The sequence below is a fragment of the Anoplophora glabripennis genome, unplaced genomic scaffold, assembly GCF_000390285.2.
Source record: "Anoplophora glabripennis isolate ALB-LARVAE unplaced genomic scaffold, Agla_2.0 scaffold56, whole genome shotgun sequence".
In the NCBI taxonomy this organism is placed as follows: Eukaryota; Metazoa; Arthropoda; class Insecta; order Coleoptera; family Cerambycidae; genus Anoplophora; species Anoplophora glabripennis.
In genome coordinates this window covers 1,153,492-1,174,322 of record NW_019416232.1, presented here as the reverse complement: position 1 = coordinate 1,174,322, position 20,831 = coordinate 1,153,492, and the positions used below count along the sequence as shown (strand labels likewise).

The 20,831-nt window shown below is 30.7% G+C and overlaps 1 protein-coding gene across 3 annotated transcripts in view; it reads left to right on the top strand.

Moving 5' to 3' along the window:
* Window positions 1–20,831, top strand: part of LOC108903654 (fasciclin-2) — a 530,484-nt gene that overhangs the window by 503,292 nt on the left and 6,361 nt on the right. For 2 of the 3 annotated variants that reach the window (XM_018705897.2, XM_018705896.2), the window contains exons 2-7: window positions 6,231–6,421; window positions 6,504–6,633; window positions 6,718–6,977; window positions 7,042–8,113; window positions 11,889–12,187; window positions 12,245–12,431. In XM_018705897.2, coding sequence (XP_018561413.1) covers window positions 6,231–6,421; window positions 6,504–6,633; window positions 6,718–6,977; window positions 7,042–8,113; window positions 11,889–12,187; window positions 12,245–12,431 — 2,139 coding nt within the window. Of the gene's footprint in view, window positions 1–6,230; window positions 6,422–6,503; window positions 6,634–6,717; window positions 6,978–7,041; window positions 8,114–11,888; window positions 12,188–12,244; window positions 12,432–17,650; window positions 17,692–20,831 lie in introns of those variants that run through there. The other variant, XM_018705899.2, reaches the window with a different exon arrangement.

The window sequence follows — 20,831 nt, the reverse complement described above, 5'->3', positions numbered from 1 at the left end:
AAAAGCCAACGATTGGAATGATCATGGTTTGAATTAATAACAAAAGTAGATATCACAAACTTATACCCGAACAGTGCTATAGCAAGAAATGTATTTTGGTTGATTGTAGGTACATGTTTTTATGTAGATTGGGTAGGTACACCCGATCACAGTGGCTATGTAGGCATTGTTCTGAAGAAGACAGTTAGCGAATGCAATAGTGCCTCATATCATTGTGACAGTTACAAATACCATAACTTTACATTACGATGCTGTTGTGTTTAAATGAAAAACAAAGAACTGAAATCCTAATTATGGTTGGATATGTAGATAGGATCCGTAGTTATGATGAACCAATACCTGCGTCTACAGTATGCAGATTAGTACGCAAATTTGAAGACGCTGGCCATGTTAGAGATCTGTCTAGATCTGGAAGGCCAACGACAGTGATAGAAAGTGATAGGCAAAATGTTATCTTTAGCTGTCACTGAAAATCCACACATGTCGTATCGCCGAAAACGCCAACATATCAATACATAAATACGTACCTACAATCAACCAAAACACAAAATATCCACAAATTTCTATTTTTTGCTGTGGCACTGTTCTCGCATCAGTTTGTGATACCTACTTTTGTTGTTATTTTAAACCATATCCATTCCAGTCATTGGCTTTTTTTGCTCCAGTCAAAGTAAAGTAGAACAAACCCTATATCGACGTATTTCGTTTCAAAAGGACTACCCATTTATGCTTAAAAAATTAGGTAGTGCTATTTAAAAAAATGTCGATGACGTCATAGGTTTATGAAACATAGCGCAAAAAAGGTTTAAGCAACGTGACAAATTGACAATTCCTATTTACTAATTGAAGTGTTTTAGAGTTTTTGTGAAAACGCAACACAAAATAAAATACGAATTTTTTGCGTTACTTCTGCGGGACACACTTTATACATTTAGTTCATGATATGCCTCCTCTCCTCACCGTAGTCCCTTTATTTATTAGTACTAACTTGTCTCTCTTCTTCGAATCTTCGGATATACCCCAGACATTTCACTTCACTACTATTCACTTTTCTACTGAATTTGTTATGTTCTTATAATTTTAATTGGCTGATAAAGTTTAATAACACCTAGCGTAAATAGCATTAAAGGCATTTGATAGGAAATTGGGCCACTCCTATGGGAGTAAATAAATAAATAACAACTGCATGTTTGAAAAAAGAAAACTGTTAGTATTTAAAGTATTAACTTATTATAATTCCAATTGTCCATTCATAACATTTAGGTACTTTGAGTCGCGATTAAGGGTTGATTACCTGATCAGGTGATTATACTGTACATATACTGATTTATTTTAAAAAATATAATCAGTCTAATCGCCTGATTAGTTAATCAAGCCTTAACCGAGATATGCTATACAGGGTGATTCACAAAGGTGACGAAAAATGGAATCTTTTCACCGAGGCTTCTGACTGAGTCATGTTCGCATTGTTTTGTTCTTGAGCACATTCTTGTGTCATTTCGTTACATCCGCCACAGATTATCATTGTAGATTTTCGTAGTTCGTTTGAGACGGTGGGATTTGCGCTTTTTCTGGTGCGATATTGATACGTCGTTGGAGGTGACGGCTTTTGGTTTCAGCTATTTCACACCGTAGATGTTGTGTTTGGTGATCGCTGAGCAATTTCTGTGAATTTCGATCTAATTTCCCAAAATATTCGATACATCAGCGATTTTCTTGACGATCCACGGCGGTCGCTCTGTCATCAGCATTGGGCTCTGCGGACGGCATTTGCTTTGGCCTGGAATGGTGAAAATTCCCAACCGGCACTACCTATGTTCTTTTGAAGTAGTGTCCGACCCTATGAAAGACTTCTCGGTGTAGATTGGAAACATAGGTGAAATTTGATAGTTTTAGTATACAAACAGTATAAAATTAAATATTTTCTGTTTAGATGTATTTGGAATTGAATTTATACCATATTATTTTCATTTTCCAGTTTCTTCGCATCATTTAATCTAAAAATAACCCGTAAACTTGTGAAAGTTTACTTGTTTTTCTTCTTCAAGCTTTGAAGTAATCAATCAACAATCCAATGTATTTAAACATTATTATTTATTACAGGTTGTTATAAAATAATTCTAATTCTCACACTATTGTTACCATGCATTAGACTGAAAAATAGTTCCCTCATTATTTCCGTAAATGTAACCGTAGGCCATCTACTAGACATCTATATTAATGTGCAATGAGTAATAAAATAAAAGTTCAGTTTCGAACTTAGGGTTATAACGGTCCATAAACGTAATAGCCAAAGTGCATGTTCGCATTAGAGATACTCTGACGCAAGCTATCGAGGAGTATCGACATTTATACACTTTTATTCGTTATTATAAAACCCAAGGGTGTAAATGGATGATATAATAGCAATTCTATTACCACTCAGGAATTATATATAAATAGTTTATACGGGGTGTAATACTGCCGTTGCGTTGACCTTCTAGGATTGGTTTGTCACTTCAAAGTAGGGGGAGTAACAATTTTTTCCTGAAATTATTCCTTTTATCTCTGTGAGAAAAATGAGAAATTAAACAATTTTTGAATAGTTTAATAAGAATAGTTGAAGGAGTTTCGTCTGCAGAAAAGTCTGACAGATTTCATTTGTTACAAAACATTATTTCACGTCGATTTTATATTAATTTGAATAGATCTTCTCCAACAAAGGACGCGCCAATACAGTCTAGCGCCTGTGCTTGCAGAAATTTTGTGGTGTATGTGTGCAAAAAATTCGATGACGCCCATGAAAATGTAGTTTTCAAAACACATACATACCGTACGTATACGAATACATACTATAATTATACAATGCAGACATTTTAAAAAACTTTTATTAAAAAAATGTGAAATTAAAAAACCTCTTTAACGCAAAATAAACAGATACGTATGTACTTACTCGTCTACATTTAAAATATAACACTGATTAATTTTAATAAACGGAAAATTAAATAAATTCTTCAGAATAATGTCACAAATAAACAGAAAATATAAGTTTAATGATTTTCTTATAATACGATGAATATCAATGTGACGCTGACGCCTGCTGTAGGCTCATAATTGATCTTAAATAATTTGTTAATTTGACAAATTTAATTTGTTTCTTAAGGTTTAAACAGAACGTGCAACGTTCTCAATAATAGGGTTTTTGTTTTAGCGAAAATAAAAAATTATGTATCCCTGAATCGGTTTACAGCTTCTTTTGTCGGCCATCAAATTCGGCGCCCCTTCAACCTGGCGCCACACATTGCATACGTAGACAGCTCGCTTTTGTCTCCAACCCAAACTTTTGTAGGAAACATTTTTTTTTAAATTAACAGTTATTTTTCTGTAATGATATTTAATTAGCATTACTTTCAATGCTTCACAAATTGATGATATTTTACGAAATATTTTGAACGATAAAATAATACATATATTTTTTTAATAAGCAATAAGCCTTTTCATTTCATAGTCAGCTGTTCTTTTCTAGGTCTATAAAGTTTTCTATAATGCGCATTATTTATATACATATTTCTCCTTCGACATATTATGTGCGAAATGACAGTTTCTATGAAATTTATTATGAAAATATTTCTTGATTAAAACTAAAACTAAACTACATTGAATTTCAGTTCAATCAATGTAAGAAAATTTTTGTACATAGTCTTTGTTTTTCAATTTGTTACCCCTGTTTATATGAATATTTCCATAAAATCGTTTATAACATTGAATTCGATATGTTCAGGATTTAATTTTATAATAGTAAACATATATTCATTCCATCGACCTCCCATTATTTTGAAATACGATATTTGATTTGAATTACGTTCTCTACATTGACACGGTGATGTCGGAGTTATCAAAATATATTCTGTTGTACTCTGAACATAGATTATGTTATAATAAACCCTTTGGCGTTAATAATATTTAACATGCATGCCTAATACATACCAAGTCGTCAGTTTCAATATTATTACATTATGAAAATTTGTTTTCCATGTACATGTAGTTCATGTAATTTTTTATTCAATTAACAATAAATGGTAGACTTATAAAAAATATTTGGAACGTACAAGATGTACTGTCTAGGATCCGATACTGATTATTATTAAACTGCATGGTCCCTCGGTTGACGTTCGAACACACATTACGTTGGCCCGCGTCAGGTCAAAGAATGGGTGTTTCGGAATAACGTCTCTCTGTGAATTGTGGACGTCTCCAAAGAGTTCTGAGTCTGTAAATGATTTTGATAATCCTAAGGCGATGTTGTAGTTCGAGTTTTGAATTTTTTGGACATTAAATTTTCCCAAAATTCGAAAGAGGGTTGGAAATTTTCGCACTTTCCTTCCTTTTGTCTGCTTCTGGGCGATAAGAGGCATGCGTGATCATCGTCGTCTGATACGGCTGATGACTTTTGGCGGCAATCATAGCTCCGTGACGGGAAATTTTCGAAACATGTCTAAAAAATTTGGCGTCTTCCTGCGCGGTCTATGAAGGTTTCGCGGGTCGTATCAGCATCTACCAGACGTGGCGTGTGGGAGAATTCTGAGAAATTTAGAAACTGGTGAAAATATGTTTTCCCGTCCTGGGCCCTTCGATCTGCGTAGTAGGTCGTCTGCGGTTGTTTGTCCGTGGTTCCGGTAGATTCTTTGGCAAGAACTGTGCCTATTATCGAGCTTCTTGAAAGATATCGAAAATATAGGTGAATTTTTCTAAATATTTAATACTTATAAAATAAACAATAAACTGTAATATCATCTGCTGCCAAAATCCTTGTAAGTTGTCGACAAATTTAAAATGTATTTACATTTAATCAAATTTTTACTTGGGAACAAAAAAAATGTAACCACACTACTAATAAATTAAAGTTCTGCTTCCTCCCACATAAAAGAATTTATTAGTTGCACTTATTATTACAATAAATCATTCTTTATATTATTCGTCTGGTAACAGAATTATGTACGTGCAGATTTAAAGTTCCAATGCGAATGCAGTATACGGACAAAACACAGATACCGAAATCCTCTATAAATCACATTGCCGCCTTTAACTTTTCCAAAACAAACTTCATTGAGCGCTACGCTTTTCCGCCCCATGTGTCTGCGAATAATTGTTGTTTATGTGACGCTATACGTGTTGCTTAATGCAATGTTACCCCTAAAGAGCATCTCTATTACCGCCAGTACAGTGGCCTTCTAATTCTACCCCTTAATTATAAATTTATTATGCATTTTGGAGAAAAATTATCCGATGGTCAGTAAACAGTGCATAAATTTATTTTCCATAGAGGGCAGCATAAAATCCAGTTTTATGAACTCATTTCCGGATGAGAAATGCCACTTTATAGATAGTCTTGTTATGCGCCTATTAATTAAATTAAATATAATTATTAAGGTCTTAGGAAAAATTAACCAGGCATCTTGGGAAAAGTCTGCTTTTTCGTTCATAAAAGTGCAAATATTTGTCCTATTTATCTTTAACAATCAAAGAGACAACGAAAATAAATAATAAATATTCTCAAAATTTCATTTTGAAAAATAGAATAGAAATAGAAGTCCATAGCATCAGAAGTATTTGAAGAAGCTCAAGAAGAATATTTGAATTATGCCTCAGTAGAGGCATACAAAATAGAATTAATTATACAACTTTGATAACCGTAGATGAAAAAAAAAAACGCGGGGTAACAGCAATAATTACGGAAATTGTTCTGTCGACGTATTTCTTTAATGGTACATACCATATGAGTAACTAAATAAGAGGGTTTTATTCTGTGTATTCTGTCGACAGCAGCGGCAGAGTACCGCCATCTGTAGCTGGTGCAGCAAACCACACACTCCGAAACCGCAGACCATAAAATAATTATGGAAACTGCATTGAAAAACACAATTAGAGTAACCATTAATTCTACTATCTAATAGATGTCGCTGTCCATTTTTTTATCTAGGTTAGGTGTGGAAGAACAGCAAAATATTTTAGTTTTTATAAGTCAATAACTACCGACGTTTACGTATAAAATATTAATCTTTTCGATTTTAAATACTTTAATAAATTGTTTATAATTTGACTTGTAGCATGTTTTCTGACTGTAAATTCACACTAATGAAAAAAGTATTATTTACTTGTTGCACTCCATACTGATATTTTTAAGTGCGAATTGAGTCTAATATCTGTAATATAACTGATATGGAAGTATAATCTTTTTTTTTTCTTTTCAGCTGTTTATGCCAAAAATGCAACGTTACAAATTCAACCGTCCCAAGCCACGATATCTAAAAGAGTTGGGGAGAGCATAGCATTAACTTGTACGCCGAACGTTGAGGACACTTCTCAAGTTGGCGGTTTAGAATGGAGGGATCCAAAAAATAGGAAAATAGACTATAACAAAGCGAATCCTATATTTGTACAAGTAAGAAATAAATATTTTAATTACAATATGTGTACATGGAAAGCTTTCTAAAAATTTAAAATAACGAATACATTTCTTTTAGAAATGGCCAAATCAGCCAGGGATAATATTAGTCTTTCCCAGTCTCACAGAAAATCAGAGCGGCACCTACACATGCCATGCAAATTATGGGGCAGAGGAATTAAATCAGCCTGTTCAAATGGAAACATATAGTAAGTGATGCCCATTCCATTACCAACCCAAACCAACCCAGCCATACCCAATTTCAGTGTAAGCACTTAAAATTTCATTTTCAGTGGGTATAAAATTTGTGGATGCTCCTGAAAATCAGTACCCGGTAATAGGAAAAGACTTCATAGTGAAATGCAAAGTAACAGGTAATCCACCACCTATTATCGACTGGAATAAGGATGGCGACTCAATTGTCTCAAATGAAAAATACGTAATTTCTGATGGAAACCTTATAATAAAAAATGTAACAGAAAGTGATGATGGAGTCTACAAGTGTCAAGCTGTAGTAGTGAAGAGCGGGGAAACGAAATCGAGAAACATTAATGTACTTATAACAAAATATTTAATTTTAACTTTACTCGTAAATCACTAAACTAAAATTGTTTTAGGTTGAAGTCCAAATTCCGCCAAAAATCACTCCAATGGAAAGTGTTACTATCATTGAGGGTGAAACGGCTTCCATAAAATGTACTGCTGAAGGAAAACCACCACCAGTCTATCAATGGATTAAACTTAGAGACCGTCAAGATTTAGCAGTAGCCGACAGATTTGAAGTTAAGAAAAATACTGGTGAACTGATAATGAACAGAATTGAATTTTATGATGATGGAGTGTACAAATGCATTGCTGAAAATACTGTGGACAGAGTGGAAGCTACAGTTAGAATTAATGTATTGGTTAAACCCAGGATATTTGAATTATTGAATGTTACTGCTCCGCAAAAAGTTGAAACATTGAAGATTATGTGTAAAGTTGCTGGTAGGCCTCCACCACAGGTTCTGTTCAGAAAACTAAGCAATACAGAACCTTTCAAAATTGGAAACCAACCTGATAATCCCAGAATAACATTAGACCAACAAATTTTTGAAGACAGAGGAGAAACATTTGGAACTCTAATAATTTCTAATCTAAACAGAAGTGATGATGGATTATATGAATGCATTGCAGAAAACAGAGCTGGAACTGCATATAAAAATGGTCATATTACTGTCGAATTTCCTCCTACGTTTGAACGCACCAAGAACTTACCGCCAGCATGGAGTTGGGACAACAAACCTGGAAATCTATCTTGTATACCAGAAGCCATACCAAATGCTACAATAATTTGGAGAAAGGGTGGCATTGAAATTCGCAATAATAACAACTTCAAAATAGAAGGAAATGGTCCAGTATCACATTTAATTGTAACTCCTTATAATGAAAGGCTGTTTTATACCACATATGAATGCATTGCAACCAACAAGTATGGCACGGCCAGCATAGGACTTGAGTTAAGACATGCTGAAGTACCACGAGAAATTGCCGAAGTTAAACCAGAAACAATAACAGCTACGACAATTAAATGGAGCATAATACCAGCTAGTCATTTTGAGGGACTGCCTATTAGATCTTATACAGTTCGCTATAAGCCAAATAAAGAGTTATCCTGGACTAATGCACGTAATCACACTTGGAGTTATGGTAAGATTATATATTTTTTTAGACATTTTAAAAAAAAATTCCAGGTCAGGTGAATGTTATACTTGGCTAAAAACATATTGATAAATAATGCAGTGTGAGCCAGTGCGATGATGAAGAATCCATGACTTTTTTCCCACAATTCGGGGATTTTTTTTTCTGATTTTTTCACATAGTGAAATACAAATGAAGGCCAAACTAGTATGTCTGTAGTTACAGTAAAGACAGCAATTGACACAGTTGTCTGTTGTACGACTTTGGCGCATGCATAGTTCATCTGTAGCAACATCAGTCTCGTTATTTTATAGCCATACCTCATGCAATTGCAAATAAAATCATTTATCCAACACTTGTATACTATAATTTTTTTGGTTTCGAAGGAATAATGTGGCCTATAAGTCACTAGTGAGTTATAAGTCATACTAGTAACTTATAACCTACTAGTGAGTTGCAGAAATCATGAAAATACAAGTAATGTTTGGTTTTAGTGGATGGAGTCAAGATAGCTTAAAATTACGCATTATTTTGAAATTATTATGGGAAGCATGGGTTTTTCTAAAACCTTTTGAAATTACTTGGAGATAAGTATTAGAAAAAAGTTATAAACTTATTTTTGTACGCTAATTGATTTTTAATTGTTTAAACAATAATAAATAATTTTTTACGAACATTTAAAATATATTCAATGAATTTTAAATCAAATTCTTTCAAATTGACAATTTTGACGTCACTAAACAAGAATATGATGTCAAAAAATGAAAATTCACAATGGTTGATCCAATATGGCCGACTATTTTAAACTATTTATTTAACAATTATCGATTTTAAAGCAAACTCGCTCATATTTGTAATATAGAGGTTCGAAAAATGAAAATTATAAATGCCTAAAGAGGTTTTGTTGAAAATATGTTTTATTTTTTAAAAAACAAATTTATTACAAAATAATTAATTTTTAAATCTCATCGAGTTCTTGCTCTTCTTCAAGAATAACTGGGCAATTAAGGCAATTTTCTGTAACACATTATTTTTTTGCTGTTATAACAATTTTCCACTTATTACTATAAATATAAAAATTATTTTTCGCTGGATTTACTTTCTTCAAGGTCTTAACTTAATTCTTTGATGGTTTATTAAACAAAAAAATTTTTTTGTACATTATTAAACTTTATTTAACAATAAATTTCACGTTTTTCATGAAATATTTTAATTTTTTGTTATTTTTTGTTTTTCAACTATTATTTCAATTTTTTAAGAAAAATAAAATGCACCATCTTAAAGTAGATATTTTAAACTTTAAAAAGTGTCCTCATAAAGTTTCAATATCACATTTACAACTATAGTTTTTGATCTATAAAGTATGGCCTAAAAAGTCAAATTTGTGATTTTTGAAAATTATTGAAGATGTTGGGCTCGATATTTTCAAAATTATTATTATATTATTATAATATATTCAAATTATATTTTTAAGATTTTTTCCATATCGCTCACTGTTTCAATCGTCATTTGAAGAGTAATCTGTGAAAGTTACAGTTATTTATTTTAAAAATTAAAAGAATGACAGCTATTTCTTTTTTATTGTACAAAATTATAGAATGACGTAACTTTGTATATGTACTAATTTTTTTTTCTCAAGTTTAAAGACATAAAATTTTGATAGCCGGATGACTCTTCTTTCATTTAAATTTTTGTGAGGTCGATTTGATCAATTAGATCAAAAGTTATAACAAATTTAGTGTAGCGCGCTCGGGACCGCGCGTACTTCGAGAGCTATACTTGGGGTCCGCCCGTCTCATTTTTCGTACGTTACAAAAAAAATTCTACAGCCCTCAATTCGCATTTTAGAAAAAACTTTATTAACATTTTTTATGTAAAATTTCCTGTTCTTTCGATTTTTTTTTAATTATATTTTTTTTATATATATTGCAAAAACTGCAATTTTGCAACTAATTTGTTAAATAAATAATTTAGCGTACACTCTACAGTTGATAACTTTTTATATGTTGTTTCTGACAACTTTACAAAGCGAAAAATAAAATGTTCTCTCTTCCCGTAATTTTCGCCAAAATCTATCTTGACCCCACTATTTATTTTTCTAGTTTTTATTAGAAAACCAATTTGAAATAGTAATAAGTCAACAAATAACCTAAAATGCTACAAACTTACAACCTATCTACTGATTAATATTGACATTAACATTTATGGTAAAGCCGTAATTTGATGCCAAAGGATTATTGGAATCATTTTGTGATTGTGGTAAAATAGAACAGGTTGCCCCTTTGCTTGTGCTTGCTTCAGGAGTCTACACCCCTTATTGTATCTCTTTAGCAATATCAATTTTGCTGGAAATTGACTCTTCTATATAACCTTCTACCACGGTAGATGACTTCCACCCACCATGGCGTTTGAGTGTTGTAATATCCCCTCCACCATTGGCCAAGAGAATTGCAGATGCGCGACGCAAGCCATGTCCTATATATAAATTAGAATCTGTCAAGCCCAAAAATCGCGCAACAACATTAGGGATATTTGATATCTTATTAATACCAACACATTAACGTGTGCATTTTCCCTTTTGAAAATTGCAAAAGAACCTTTTATGCTGCACATTTTGAGGCTTTAGCTAAGAATTATTTTCTAATTAATTCAATTGGATTAACACAAAATCCTTCATTTAACATAGCGATGCTTCTTGGTTTATTCGTTTAAGTATTTGAAATCATGATGTGGATATACTGCCCTTTGTGCTCTATCTTGTCTATGCTTAGGTCAGTCAATTCCTCGCAATGGCAAGCGCCAAAAACTCCTAATATCAACGCCATCTAAAAACAACAAATTTAATAAATATAACTATTCAGTAGAATCTACTATATTTATAAGATGATCTTCGTCTAGGGCTTCACACAAAAATTGTTCGATTTGTTCTCTTTCTAAGACCTTGGATTTTTTTGGTTGAAAATGTTTCTGCTTAGACATTAGAAATGCCACTAGTCTTCCGAATTTAGAAATTTCAATGTTATTGTAAACTCTCAAAGTTGACTTCAACATGAAATATTTAGTCCAGAATGTGGATGCAGCTAATTTCTCACTTAAATTGAAAAAAATAAGCCAGCAAGACATCTTCATTTACGCCTTTCACCCCTTCTTTGATTTTCCAATCTTGAAATTCCTCCAGTTCATTGTTTTATATAGATTTTGATTTCTCCGGAATGATGCCTGGCAGTAGCCACATTAGCTTTTCTCTAAAATTTCAGATGGAATTTCTACATTTTCCATTTTTTTCAGTCTTGGTTTTAGGTTTCAACGTAATTTCAACTCAAAAAATATTGTTTGTTTACTGACAACTCTTGGTTACAGACACAATTTAGGGTGACACTCGCATCATTTGTAATATTAAAAAATACATTCATTTCGTTAAATTACTTTTTCTTACATTGACAACTTGAAATTTTAAATTATTTTTATTTATTATTAAAACGAAATTTTATGAAAGTGTTGGAAAAAATTTTATATGGCACTCGTGTGTTACATCCTTTGGGAAAATTTCCCAGCGTGACGTATATGCTGTAACACACTTGTACCATAAATAACTATTATTATTATTATTATTACTATTACTATTACTATTACTATTACTATTACTATTACTATTACTATTACTATTACTATTACTATTATTATTACTATTATTATTATTATTATTATTATTATTATTATTATTATTATTATTATTATTATTGTTACTTTTTTTTTAATTTGAGTGTGCTCATCTTAATTTTAGGTGCAACATATATCTTGGAAAATCTTACACCGGAAGAATATTACGATTTCCGGTTTGCCGCTACTAATGATGTAGGAATGGGTGCATTTAAAAACGTCCCGTCAATTTCAATGCCCAAACGTTCAGAACCCACAGAACCTAGGATTTTAGTCGGAAGTCATCATCAGAAGGAGGATAATTTGAGTGACAGAGAAAATATCGTCGCTCTTAGCACATATGCTGATCACTTTGAACTAACATGGAGTGTGCCAAATGACAATGGAGATCCTATTCTGTATTATCTCATCAGATATTGCGTGGTGAGTATTTCGATACTTTACAAAGAGAAAGTGTGTTTTTAATATTTTAAATTGCAGACTGAGAAGGTTAATGGCAATTGGGAGGATCGGGATTGTATCCCTGAACCAATTCAACGATCAGTACAATATACAAGTTACCAATTGGATAATCTTCAACCAGACACAGTCTACAAAATTGAATTACGTGCTTACAATGCTATAGGTGGTAGTTCACCTGCACAAATAAGGGTTAGGACAGCAAGAGGTGAGCATCAGCAATATTACACTTATAATACAGATAGCAATTTGAGTTGTACTGTGAAACTGGACTATTTTATAATTTGTCTTTTAGTTTTCAATGTTTTTGTTTAGTTTTTTACCTTACCATTTGTAAGTCTCTCTTTTTTTTGTCGATTTGAATAACCCTTTGAATACTAAACCTACGTAACAAATATTAAGTAAATATATTAAGTACGTAGTACGTTATTTCTTAATAAAATTCATGACACCATGACAATGTACTAAAAATTGTAGATGGTTAACAATAATTACCTCAATTTTAGTTTTAAATTATTCATTATAAAGTTTATTGTAAAGAAAATTGACATCTAAATTTCACTACGAAATTTATACAAACTACGCTGTGGTAGGTACTTGAATAAATAGATACCTAGTAATTACTCATTAATTAATTAATTTATACATTTCATAATTCTGCCATAGTAAATAAATTAATAAATACGTAGTATATTAAAGTTCTGAGAATATGGTTAATCAAATCATTTTATATCTGTAACACTAGTTCTAGTTTTGTAGCTTATATTTTCTTTATTCACTATACTTGATTAATTTTTTTGGTTGCTTTTTGTTAACTTTTTAGTTACATATTTTGTGTGAGTGTTTATTCTCAAATTATTGCTAGAAATATTAAAAGATTTGCTGATATAATAACTATTTAATATAATATAGCAACAGTTTAAACAAAATTATTTCAAAAAATGCTCATAACAGAGCTCATTGAAACAACGATTTCTTTTCGCCTTAGCACACTCTTTTTAAGGGGTAATACCAACGAATTCTAACCACTAGAAGGAGCTTTGTGTATTCTTATACATGTGTTTTAACTGTAGCAAACATCTAAACAGAGACCTACCTAATAAATAAAGATAGATAGTGTCAAACGTAAACAATGAGACACAACGGCAGTGGCGTACTGTCAAAAAAGGCAAAATATTAAAATTTACAAAATACCAATACACATTTGAAAGGATTACTCATTTTATAAATAATTTTTACATATTGGTGATATAATGAGACGGTAAAAATTGAAGTAAAATTAATAAACTGTTTTTACTATACTCAAATTGTTTTGACATCAGTACTGATTAATTAAATGCTTTTATCCCACACTTGTATATAATGATACTATAATTTCTTTGGTTTTAAAGGAATCATGTGGCCTATAAGTCACTAGTGAGTTATAAGTCATAAGTTACTAGTAAGTTATGACTTATAAAACCCACTAGAAATCGTAAAAAGACAAATGTTTGGTTTATTTTTCTAGTTTTTATTAGAAAACCAATTTGAAACAGTAATAAGTCAACAAATAACCTAAAATGCTACAAACTTACAATCTACCTACTTATTAATATTAACATTAACATTTATGGTAAAGCCGTAATTTGATATTTGAAGGAGCACCATCAAAAGTATCAGATACTATTTTGATACCTAATTCACTTAAAAATTCTGAAAATTTTTTTTAACAAATTAGCTTTTTCTCCACCACTTAAACCGTTTGTCAAGAAGTACCAAACAGGTATTTTCCAATGACTGTTTATAGCTACAACCATAAAAACAAGGGCTTCCGTAGCTTCTGGAATATTATCCCCATATACTTCAGTGCCGACATTAACATATCCAATGAATCGTTTCCCATTCCACTCAACACTTTAGACGTTTCGTCAAATACCATATTGCCCAAAATTTCACTGTTTGTTTCTCTTACTTTCATTTTAACAGCAGCCAATGCTTCATTTGCAAATGCAGGTGTTCCGTCTATAGATCTGTACCACTTAGAAATTGTTTTTGTATGTGACAAAGCCATGTTAAAACTTCTTGAATAAGCATCTGTTGAATAAAAACATTAAGGCAAATGACCTAAGCTCAGGTGAATACTTTTTACGAGATTGTCATTTTCTTGATCTTTGACAGATTTCACCTAACATTCCAGGTGCTGATTCCTAAAAATACATATTGTTTGCAGACACAGAAAGGATAAGTATTTTTCAACTTACATGAATGATACATTGAGCAGTTTCTGTTGTCATATTTCTTTTTCAAAAATTTCAGAAGAGAATTAAAGCTACAAATTTTGGCTTTTAGACGACCCTTTGCCTGCTGCAGACTTCGGATCTTTTGTTTGCAATTTTATTTTTTTCTTACAAATACTCCAATTTTTTCTTGCTCTTTTTGGACTATCCATGTCATAATAATTTAGATAATGATTTAGTCAGTATTTTATCACTGCTAATTAAGTACTAAATGTAAAACACCCTTATGTAATTCCTCAAACGCCGCCTATGTTGCTTGTTTGCTTACCTGTGAAGAGACCGCTGCTCGCCATTTTTAAATAAAACTTTACAAATAACACTTTCTAACTATGTCTTAGCACTAAATAAATGTCCATACATAAAAACTACACAACAATAAGAGGAAAATGCCACACTAAACACAAATAAACTCAAATACGTTAATAGCGGCTACACACTTTTGCTTTGACAGATGTCACCGTCAATCATGGAAATGCGGACGTAGGCGGGAATATTAATTCGACCAATAGAAATTTGTGTCTCCTGAAGATCTGATTTATTTATGTACATTCGCAAACAAATACATCCAAAGCTCCTTCTAGTGGTTACAATTCGTTGGGTAATACCACTCTAGAGGTTATAAAAAAGGTGAATTTAGGGAATTTTGAAGAAAAAAATCGGTACAAGATATAGTGTCAGGACAAAAATGCTTTATTGTACATGTTTTCAGGTAGTATTGTAAGTTTTTTCAAATGATTTGAATTCAGAAGTAGCTGCTGTAGAGTAGATGGCAAGTTACGATTTTTTCCAGACGCCTGAATGACCAGAAAGATTTATTAGTAACAGATAGTCTTGGATCAAAAAAACAAGTCTTATAAAAATTTTTAATAATTAATTAATAATTGATTTAGTGAACATTAAATTTCTAATAAGAATGAAAATTGTTAATCAATCAAAAAACCCAAACTATGTTCCCTGAATTATGTTATTGGGAGGCTCTATACAAAATTTCAAGTCGATTCATTGAAAACTTTTTGAGTTACACTTCCGGCCAGTTAAAAAAAAATAGTTTCTCGAAAAACGCTTTTAAAGTTTTTGTTGCCATTCAGCATAAGAAATTCGTTATACTCATTTTCAACCAGCGATCACATAATTGGCCCTCTATGTTGATAGTTTCCTCATCCTCTTTCTTTTCGGCCTGATCCGAGACTCAATCTGACCTCTATAATAGCTCTTGCACGTTCTCACGAGTTACAATAAGCACTAGTGCGCTGGAATAAGTTGTGCTGCACCTCAAAACAATTCGTGTTCCTGATTTATCCCCCACCTAAAACTATTTTCCTATATTCTTCACATAGTAAGGCATTGTTTAAAGCATTTATCCAAAATACGATTTTTTTTTTAATTCTAGAATAGCTTTACCCCTTGAGCACACCAGATTTATTTATTATTTCCGTCTATTGAAAGACTAAATTAATTTATAATTTTCGAAAATTTTATTGATTTTATTGCAATAAGCAATAGTTTTTAACATTCTATAGATTGGAGCAATTTACTTTTAATATTTTTAGTAATTGTTTTGAAAAGTATGTGTGAAGTTTATCTATTTAAATAAATTTCCCAGCCTCTTCAGGATTATATTGGAATTCTGCACTGAGAACACTTTCATGTTTCTCTCTACAAGCTGCAATGACTATAATAGTGATCTGTGTGCGTCATTTTAAATGGTGCTAAGTAGTTGAAAATGAAACTTTAAAACGAGAGTGTAACTCTGTTTCTAAATCAAACATTAAATGTGTTCAAAATTGGTATATTACCACAGTTGTAAATATATGTTTCATCTGACAGGTGGATAAAATATACAAACTATAGTGATGTCATAATATTACTTTTGAGGATTTTTGTAGAACTTAATTTACAAATTTATTAGATGAAATATATTTTATCCACCTTTCTATTTCATCTCACATAGATATAAAAAGATGTACGGTATTTACCTCTGGAGAAGAATTAAATATGTAAATCCCGTATTTCTTTTTATTTGGCTTCCTTGCATGGATGACAACATTCCATTTAAATCCTATTTTGCAATTGCATGGTGGCGCAAAAATGCCTATTTTTTTATTTTCTTATTTCTTATAGTTAAGGCAGCTTTTAATGTGGAATCCGTTTTTATTGGGCTTATTTTTAATTCGTTTGTCTCATTACTAACATTGTATAAATACTATTTGTGTACACTACTACATTCAAAACATGTCTCTGAAAACAAGAGGACAACATTGTAGAAAAAATATATTTTTAAAAATGATCTGATATTTCAGTCAAAATATTATATTCATGTGCAACATATGCAGAAAAATACATATTTTGTGTGTAATATTGTACTGAAAATTTAAATTTGTGTGCAGTATGATTGAGAGCATGTTTAAATTATACAGAAGTATTGTCGATTATCTTCATATTCGCTGCCAATCATGACTATTTTTATTTAAACATCAAGAACTTAATGTACATTGTTTATCTACCATTAAGAGATAAAATAATACCTAGTGATTTTGACATTAAACTTTATATCAACTCTTGCAACATAATTGAAAGAATTACATTATCATCCCTTTTAATATTATTAGGAAAAAAATATGTTACTGTTGCTAATAAAATTTTAAAAATCTAATAGGTAAGTAATGCTTGAATATATTCTTTAATAAAATTTCAAAATACAGAAATAATTATATCTTTTAAACACATGTACGCGCATACGTACACAATGTTCTGGTACATATTCAAATCAAAATCATATTAAAAAGAGGGGCAATTTGGTAGTGTTATTATTGCTGATATTGTAAGTATATCATTTTCAGTTTGTTATGAACTTTATGATAATCAAATTGTTGTAATATGGAAAGATTTATCGTATTTATATTTAGAAATTTCTAATATAAATAATAATTTGTTTTGTAATGAATATTTTATATTTATAATGTGCTAGATTTTAATAACGGATGTTGAAAAGTAGGTTGTAATCAAAGAAAAGACTGAGAATTCTATCAGATATGTTGTAATAAAATCTTTAATGTCAAATATTATATGTAAGCTAAATTTTGTTTTTTTTAACTGCATGTTTTTGTGCATGTACATTGTTTTTGTATTTGATATTTTATTTTTTTTCCAGATATATTTTAGTTGACGAAACTTGGTAGTGTTTTAATTATTTTTCTTAGTGCTATTTGGACAATAACATTTCTTAAATTTAATGGATATAATTTTATTGTACTTTTTGTTTAATAAAAAAAATAAATAAATCTTCAACGTCACCTTGCTTATTATTGTTATATAATGTCCGTCAATATAGTTGTGCTTTTGTTTATCCCGTGAAGTGTTCAAAGTGGCTTTCAGTGAATTTATCTAAATGAAAACTACAAAAAGGACAAACAGCATAAAGTGTACGTAGCTTAAAATTCAGAAATTCCAAAGTAATACAAATTATCTGTAGAATAATTTATACCGTTGGAATTTCTGGAAATCTATGTGTAATCGTAAAGGCAATTCTATACTTTCAGCTTCTTCAATTTATTTTTAGCTTTTCTGCATGTTGTTTATACTATATAATATAGTCTGTAATATACTAACATATACACCATAGTTTTCATAAAAGTATTTTTGTGGAAACTATTTTTACACAATAAAAACGGATTAATACATATTTTTCCAATATTTTCAATCATTTAATGTGCGTTCTTGTGTATTCTATAATTCCAGCAGTACATGCTATTTTGGTTTATATTAATTTAGCATGGTCTGTTCTAGATTTAGAATAGTTGGTACATATAATTAGTTATATAAATGTTAGTGTTTAATTACAAATACCACACCTTACTCTCATAAAAATTATCGATATCAAACACAAAAATAAAATAACATTGGCAACACTTTATTTATAGGTATACAAGGTGTGCATGTAGTGGATCCTTCTTCCATCATAGTCAGAGATTAAAATCTTGTGGGAATATCAGTGGAATTAAAAATGTTATCTTTAAATTAGTGTCAGGTCTACTGGGTATTGTGGAAAACTGTGACGCACAAATGTGTATTTTTTTAAAGAGACCATGAATTTTCTTAATCCCATTAAAGCCTTAATTATGCTACGTTAAATTTAATTTGATATTTGATAATTTTAAAAAAATCGCATGTTTATAAATTTTTATAATGTTCTACATGGTACAAGAAAATCTTTTTCATCTAGTCATATTAGCGATTTTTCATTAAACATTCCACATCCTCGAAAACCTGAAAACTCCAAATATCAAAAAATTATAATTATGAATAACTCGGCTAAGAAAATGCAAAATCTTGAAATTACTGAAGTAGGAAAAAATGTGATGGTTTGGTTATGGGGAGCTTTATAATTAAATGAAAAATGTAGAAACAAGTATCAAACTTGATAATAAAAAAAATAAATACACGTTTGTTTGTCATACTTTTCTTTTTGCAAGACCCTGGACAAGTCACTAATTTCATTGATATTCTCACGAGATTTTTAACTAAAAGGATAAAGCTATGATAGAAAAAGAGTTCACTAAATAAACATCCTGAATAACTAAAATTATAATTGGTTGTACTTCATATGGGTAGGCGTTATCAATTTTTAATTTGTTTTTTAACCAAAATATATTTTTTTCTGTAACTAATAAAGAATAAATTTTTCAAAACTTTTTCAAATAACTACATATATATACAGGTTCGGAAAGTTCCCATGGTTCATCAGCCGTTACGTGAGAGCGATAAAGTAAGTCATAGAAATCCGTACGATAGACAAGGATGGTTACATTGAAGACGTTTTATAATCTGAATAGTTCTAACTCAAAACGGGCGGTGACTATTCAGATTATGAAATATCTTCACTATAACCATCCTTGTCTATCGCATGGATTTCTTTACTTTACTTTGTCGCTCTCATGTAAAGGCAGATGGACCATGTGGATTTTCCAGCCCTGTATATACATATTTTTGTTTTTAAGATTGAAAGATAAGCATTTGCTGTATACAGGGTGTCCGCAAATTTCACCGACGATAAATAAATACGATCTACGAAAAAAAAAGTTATAAAAAACTTTTTGGTTTTTGAGTTACAGGCCTTCAATGTTGTCAAAAATAAAACTACCTAATTTAATTAATAACTTCATGATCCTCTTACCGTTCGTCTTAAAATTTGCCACATTCATTTGGACTATTATGGAGTATTATTTCTTAAACTTTACTCAAATTAATATACTGGATGATAGTTTTCTCTAGTTACCTCTCCCTCGAGCTCTATCTTTTAGCAGTCAAAACTTTTAGTGGTCGTATTTTTTTAAAACGGGCGGCAACATTGAAAAGGTCGTTTTATTAAAAAAAATTTGTCTCTGTGGCTATCAGGTAATGACATTATTGTCGTGTTTCTTTAGGATTCTCATCACTCCACAGTTGCAAATTATGAAAATTTACAACTCCGTTCTTTATAAAACAAGATTCGTCGGTACAAAATAATCGATAAAAGGGTTCTGAAGTTATTATTTAAATTAGTTTTATTTTTGACAACTTTGAAGGCCTGCAACTCAAAAACCAAAAATTTTTTATTTAACTTTTTTTCGTAGGTCGTATTTATTTATAGTTCTGAAAATGCAATCAAACTTTGTCGTTGAAATTTGCGGACACCCTGTATATTGTCAGCTAACCTCCACTGAATTTGCAAAAAGCGTTGCACATAGACGTGCAAAACATATTTTTGCATGATCAATTTAGAAATAGATACAAACAACTGTTATTTTTATCAAAATACTATATTTTCTTAAAGTTGCAGCATTATGAAGTTGAAAAGAAGAATGTTAGTAAAAGTACAACTACATATAAGGAAAATTGAATTTCATAAAAAAACACTTGATTGTATCTCTCGTAGTTGATTGTGAAAAAATAATATTTTAGACTTACATCAGCAACTTATTTTCAAGGTATTAAGCGAGGTATATTTTAATTTTTTTGTACCTACAAAATGTTTTATCAAAATTTGACGTGTGGTTGCAAGAATTTAAAATTAGGTATATTTATTTGTTATTGTTTATATGCTTATAAATAAGAACGCCTACCTTTATTGCATCACAATTATTGGTTCTCTGAAAACCATTATTTAAAAGTATATTTTTAAGACTACAATTGAGGAAATCAATCCTATAGATTTTCTGATACTAAACACATGACATTCCAAAATAACGGCTGGCAAATATTAATCAATATCTACTCAAATATTTTGATATTGCAATTTTTAATTATTTTTAAAATCAGTGGCGGCTAGTGAAAGTTAAAGTATATATATATAT